At 38.0% G+C, this 6,892-nt stretch overlaps 1 protein-coding gene across 10 annotated transcripts in view; it reads left to right on the plus strand.

Annotated features, from left to right (window-relative positions):
* Positions 1-2,042, plus strand: part of gng2 (guanine nucleotide binding protein (G protein), gamma 2) — a 15,603-nt gene extending 13,561 nt beyond the window's left edge. For 7 of the 10 annotated variants that reach the window (XM_081350255.1, XM_081350259.1, XM_081350254.1 and 4 more), the window contains 2 exons: positions 802-914; positions 1,018-2,042. In XM_081350255.1, coding sequence (XP_081206381.1) covers positions 828-914; positions 1,018-1,146 — 216 coding nt within the window. In that variant the 5' untranslated portion in view covers positions 802-827 and the 3' untranslated portion in view covers positions 1,147-2,042. The remainder of the gene's footprint in view (positions 1-801; positions 915-1,017) is intronic. The other 3 variants (XM_081350261.1, XM_081350260.1, XM_081350253.1) reach the window with 1 other exon arrangement.
* The last annotated feature ends 4,850 nt before the right edge of the window (positions 2,043-6,892 follow it).

Below are 6,892 nucleotides of genomic sequence, written 5' to 3' on the forward strand. Positions count from 1 at the left end.
TGTGAAATATTACAATTTAAAATAGCTAATGTTTTTATTTTAAAAAGTATATTTTAAACTATCTTTTTTATATATTTCAGAAATATTTCTAATATGCTGATTTGGTGCTTAAGAAGCATTTCTTACTATTATCAGTGTTGAAAGCAGTTGTGCTGTTTAATATTTATGTGGAAACCGTGATACATTTTTAAAATAATTTTTAAAGATATTATCTGGAAAATAAGTTTACACACCTCTTTTGGTCTCTGTCAATGAAATAAAATAAAAAATGCTGGGTTGTTTTAACCCAATTTTGGGTCAAATATGGACTAACCCAACGTTGGGTTAAAAATGCAATTTAAAAAATGGACAAATTGCATTTTGGACAAATTCAAAAATGGACAAAAATGCAATTTAAAAATGGACAAATTGCATTGGTTACATTAAAAATGTAACTCAACGGCTGGGTTTGTCCATTTTTAAATTGCATTTTTAACCCAATGTTGGGTTAGTCCATATTTGACCCAAAATTGGGTTAAAACAACCCAGCATTTTTTAGAGTGCAATAATTCATTTCTGACCAGTGTATAGAAAGTGGAATGAAACAGCAATAATGTCAACTTCAGTCATTTTTTTATCAGATTTATTTATTTATTTGACATTTTTCACAGCCCCCTGGACCCCAGTTTGAAAACCCCTGCATTAAGGCACACAGCAACTATTTTGCACATATCGAATTAGTGACAGTTAATGCACAGACACACTCTTTCATCCATATTTGTCTTGTCAAATTTACTGAATTTGTTCTTCCATCTGTGTCAGTGCAACAGGCCTGAACCGGAAGCCTCATGGCCACCAACAACACTGCTAGCATTGCTCAGGCTCGCAAACTGGTGGAGCAGCTCAAGATGGAGGCCAATATTGACAGGATAAAGGTGAGAAGAACATGAATCCAAATAAACACATTAACTTGATTAAGAGCGAAAACACAGTGAGCATTGTTTGGTGACTGTATGTGTTTACATGCATCAACATTAGGTCTCCAAAGCAGCAGCAGATTTGACATCGTACTGCGAAGCCCATGCTAAAGAGGATCCTCTGCTGTCCCCTGTGCCTGCGTCCGAGAACCCCTTCAGGGAGAAGAAGTTCTTCTGTGCCATCCTGTAACCAGCGCTGCCCATCCATGGACTCACCTGCTCCCTCTGGGATACACTCATGGACATAAAACATGTTGATCTTTTAAAAGGGCTGGAGAGATGCAGTGGAGAACCCTTAAATTCTCCCAGCTGTCTATGAGCCTCCATTAAAGCCACTGACTCCACCTAGTGGCCTTGAGATCCAAAGCTGAGCATGGTTACAAGAATCTGTTGAAATTCGTGAGGGAGCGCAGCAAAAAAACACGAGTGACTGTCATTGTAGCAGATCAGCCAGGATGTGTTGTGAAAATATTCAAGTATTCAAAGGTTCCTGTGGTTCTGATGAAGTATTAAAACGTTTTTCTTGATTGATTTTTAGTGGGCTGTGATCGTTAATCTGATCACTGATCGTAGAACCCATGGATTACTAAAGTTGCTGTGTTATTTCTGTATTTTCTTTTCAGTTTCTTTTTTCCCAGATGGAATTGCTATATGCCTACCATTTAGGTAGCGTTCTGTAGCCTAACGTTCTTGTGGGTACAGAAAAACTTTTCTTTTTTAATTTAAAGAATGACAGTTTAGTGAAATTTTGTAATGAATTCATGCTTGGACGGATATTCTTAAAATGAAATACCTATCTTTTAGATGCTGATAAAAATTATTTGTCTGTACAGAAAACTGATGTTCTTTCTTTTTGGGGCGTCTTAAGCATAGTTAAGCATTTCTACTCTTTGTACAAAAATGTTAGCAAGTTCAGCTGTGATGTGCTATATGGTTTGAATATTTGTGGTGATATCAATAATAACTGCATGAAGCCTGACAAAGTGCCGTCTTTTTTCTTTCAAATGGTTACCAAAATTCTTTTCCTCAACCATAGTTTACAACAGCTATATAGATCCCTGTCTTCCATTAAAAAACAGATTAGTCAAAAATTATGCATAGCTTGGTTACTAAACCATAGCATTTGGACCGCCTTTTGCCTTAATTCTTCGTGGCATAGATTCAACAAAGTGCTGGAAAACCTCCTCGGAGATTTTGGTCCATATTGATCGCATCACACAGTTGCTACAGATTTGTCCGTTCCATCACATCACAAAGGTGCTCTATTGGATTGAGATCTGGCGACTGTGGAGGCCATTTGAGTATAGTGAACTCATTGTCATGTTCAGGAAACCATGATTTGAGCTGTGTGACATGGTGCGTTATCTTGCTGGAAGTATCAGAAGATGGATACACTGTGGTCATAAAGGGATGGACATGGTCCGCAACAATACTCAGGTAGGCTGTTGTGTTTAAGCTATGCTCACTTGGTACTAAGTGTGTCAAGAAAATATCCCAGACACCATTACACCACCACCACCACCCTGAACCATTGATACAAGGCAGGATGAATCCATGCTTTCATGTTGTTTATGCCAAATTCTGGTCCTACCACCTAAATAGCTGTAGAAATCGAGACTTATCAGACCAGGCAATGTTTTTCCAATCTTCTACTGTCCAATTCTGGTGAGCCAGTGTGAATCGTTCTTAGCTGACAGGTGTGATCTTCTGCTGCTCGATTGTAACAAGTGGTTATTTGAGTTACTGCTGCCTTTCTATCAGCTCAAACCAGTCTGGCCATTCTTCTCTGACCTCTGGCATCAAGGCGTTTTTGCCCACAGGACTGCTCCTCACTGGATATTTTCTCTTTTTCGGATCACCTTTCTTCTCGATTCTGATGCTCAGTTTGAACAGCAGATTGTCTTGATCATGTCTACATGCAGTTGCTGCCATGTGATTGGCTGATTAGATATTTGGTACATGGAAGGCTTCCTTTATCGATCAGGGCTGTACCTCTCGAAGGAGCCTGACACTGTAAAATGTAGGCTGGTGTGGGCAAACAACTAAAAATCCTGCACGAAATTGTCAGTACTAGCCAAAGACCAGACCTGTTGTTGTGGTCCAGCACCCTGTGTATTTCATTGAATTGACATATACATGGTGCTGCTGGACCACAATACCAAAATATATCATTTGTTTGCCCACACCAGCCTACATTTGACAGTGTCGGGCTCCTTTGAGCCTGGGAGGATGCTACTGAGGAGGCAAATGAGAGGGAGAGGTTTCCGTATGTGGAGATGGCAGCGGATGCTGAGCAAAAGGGATGGAAAGTATTGGTCCATCTGGTAGAGATTGGCTGCAGGAGCTTTGAGGCAACATCGACCATCAGGCTTCTGAAAGAGCGGGGAATCCACGGCCAAGTCCTGCACCAGACAATCAAAGAAACAGCAAATATTGGAGAATGCTGCAGTCGGTGGCTTTGGATCCCAGTTGGACCCCAAAATGATGGGGACTCACACCTGGGCCTGATCAGCCACATGTATGTGCACAAACACATTGTAGGCTATATACAGTATGTATACACAACTTATGAATTTTACACAGTTATGGAACTGAATTGAATCAATACTAAACTGACATAAGCTGAATATTGACACTTATTGGCTTGCTAGAACTACTTTACAGCAGAATTTGAATTTGTTATTACAGTTTTTTTTATTCGCTTTGGCACTATTTTCACAAGTTAGGTGTACATTTTCCAAACTCTTAGTGCTAATATCACAACAGATCATCAAAAGTGCACTTTTTTCAAACATTTCATTATGTTTTCAATTGTGTTAGCACAATACACAAAATCACAAAGTATCCTTTTCACAACACAAAATAAGTGTTTCATCTACATAAATGTTTCATTCACAGTAACTGCCTTTCATAAAGCTCTTACTATCAAACTTTTGATTTGCATCTCTTCTTGTTCAGTTTAATACATGTGTCTATTATTTAATCCAACTGATCTTAATGGTTAATCAATGAATCATTTGGTACACCTATAGATTTCAATAGATATTGATTCTATATACAGTTTCTATAGAACTTTTTTGCAATTTCTGATATGGAAAACCAAATGTAATTAATTATTTTTACATAAGTGATTTACAGTATAGATAATAACCTCCATCATGTTCAAAGTGTGTGAACACGCATGTGTGTGTGTGTGTGTGTGTGTGTGTGTGTGTGTGTGTGTGTGTGTACGCGTGTGTGTGTGTGTGTGTGTGTGTGTGTGTGTGTGTGTGTGTGTGTGTGTGTGTGTGTGTGTGTGTGTGTGTGTGTGTGTGTGTGTGTGTGAGAGAGAGAGAAAGATACAGAGAAATTTGCCATTTGTGAAAATACTGTGAAGCAGAATAGAGTATAAGGGAGAGGAAACAGGCAATGACTGTAAAACATCAGATTGATCAGAGATCAGTAGAAGGGAGACAGACGGCATCAAATACAGCATTTTACATTACAGTATGTATGCCATGTGATACTGTAAACATGGTAGAGACATGGTATGGTAGTTAGATTAGTGTAACTCAACCTTCATCTGTAAAGGTCCACTACAGTATATTCAGTCAAATTGTCAAAATCATTTACAGTACTGTATTCATTGCCAGCAAACTCTGTTCTAGCACAGAACATCATGGCTGTGCTTCATCACAGCTTTTGATAACACACTGGATAGATACTATTACAAACATTATGGATTAAATTACATAAGTTAGGTTATGCACGTGTATTTTCTAATGTGGCATAGCCTGTATTACTGTAATTAATTCAGCAACAACGGTGATTTGAAACATGTATCTTGCATTGTTTGCTGTTGAATGAGCTGATTGTTAAAAGTACTAAATTGAAAGAAGATCATACTGTTGTGTTTCTGTGATTAAACCAAATGTTCTCATTACATATTACAATAATCTTGTGTTTAAAACAATGATTATGTGGACTGAAAACATGTGCAACTGACTGAAAGCATTACATCAGGTTTTGAAAGAATGACTAGCTGTGTTACAAGTGTGATCAGTTTGGATTTTTGTACTAAGAGTTTTGAAAATGTACACCTTACTTGTGAAAATAGTACCAAAGCGAATAAAAAAAACTGTATTGTGAAGCTGCTGTGAAACATAACTCATATATAACATATATACACACACACACACACACACACACACACACACACACACACACACACACACACACACACACACACACACACACACACATACATGCACACACTGATATGCATACAGTCCAAGTTAGAAAGCCAGCTTTATTTCTAAAGCACTGTGTCTGTGTGTGTGTGTGTGTGTGTGTGTGTGTGTGTGTGTGTGTGTGTGTGTGTGTGTGTGTGTGTGTGTGTGTGTGTGTGTGTGTGTGTGTGTGTGTGTGTGTGTGTGTGTGTGTGTGTGTGTGTGTGTGTGTGTGTGTGTGTGTGTGTTTGTGAGTGTGTGTGTGCACATCCTGACGTCATGTGTCTAGGATCTTTACGGGATGTGTCACAGATTCTGCAGAATCCAACGATCCCGGGACAAAATCGTGGGACACATTATCCATGTATTTTCCGGAATCTCTGTGTGAAAGGGGCTTGTGTGTGTGTGTGTGTGTGTGTGTGTGTGTGTGTGTGCATTTATGGATGTCTAGGATATCTTAAAGAATCAGCCTACATTAAAGGGAGTGTTTATTTGAAGTTGTGTTTATTGTAAATTACATTCCAATTTCACGGATTAATAGCAGCATATGTGCTCATTAATTAATAAATTAATTAATAAATAGACTGTTATGCAAGTGCAGGAAAAAGTACACATAAAAATTAATACTAAATAAATAAATATAAAACATACATATGCACACCCCAAATTCCCTTAATTGCTGTTTTCTTCTTTTACTCATATTTCATCGTTCTGTATTTATTAACACATCGGTTTACAGTTTTTTTCAATCGCTAACAAGCGCTTACCCATACTTAAGATACTTTTTCTAAACTCTTAACACAGACTCACACCTACAAAACACAATTGGCCAAATGGTTAATTGTCTTCTCAAAAACACATTTTGTTAAATATATACTAACTCTTCATTTCAAAACAGAAAACATGTTTCTCTGCGCACACACTAACTTTACCAAAACACTGGAAATCTGACTCAAAATTAAATTTTTCTGTCAAAGAATAACACTTGTTTTCACTTCACAAGGTACATGCAGTCAATCAAAGTACACCAGGTTTCAAAATCCTGGCTATTGTTGACATTACTAAAACTGCATAGACTTTTATGTTTCAGTTTTACAGGTATTTGCATGCAAAACGTGCAATCCACCATTTTACACTAAATTCTTGGTTGGGAACTGTCCACATGTACAGTACTTTCACATTCATAAGCATTCCAGTAAAAAGCAAATCAGTTTTTATTCCTTTACTGTTTACTACAGGAGGTACAGTAGAAACACGGTTTGATAGAACAGAAAAAGTTTTACAGTATTGCTTACAGTGAACAAAATATCCATGAAACACACAAGAGCATTCTGAACAAAAAAACAACAGCAAAAAAAACATAAAATTACTGTATCTAATCTCTGCGATCTTCAGGGTTAGGCATGTTTTCATCAAGATCACATCTGATATCATCCAAGGCGATGCACCTGGGATAAAACTGCTTGGTATGTCGGATCCACCCTTGGAGCCAGCATCCATGACTTCAAGGAGGGACATCTGCTCATGTGGCTGATGGTCATAAACCTTCCACCTCCACATTACATTTTGTCCAGGTCAACGCCTTTTGGCCAGATTGAATCCTGCCTCATCTATGTATATGAATTCATGAGGGGCCTGTTGGCCTCCAATTCCATAATTCTCAAAACAAAGTTTATGTAAATCATGTCATTTACTGTATACTATACTGTACTGTAACCTATTGCTGTG

The sequence above is a fragment of the Scardinius erythrophthalmus genome, assembly GCF_964197995.2.
Source record: "Scardinius erythrophthalmus genome assembly, chromosome: 21".
NCBI lineage: Eukaryota > Metazoa > Chordata > Actinopteri > Cypriniformes > Leuciscidae > Scardinius > Scardinius erythrophthalmus.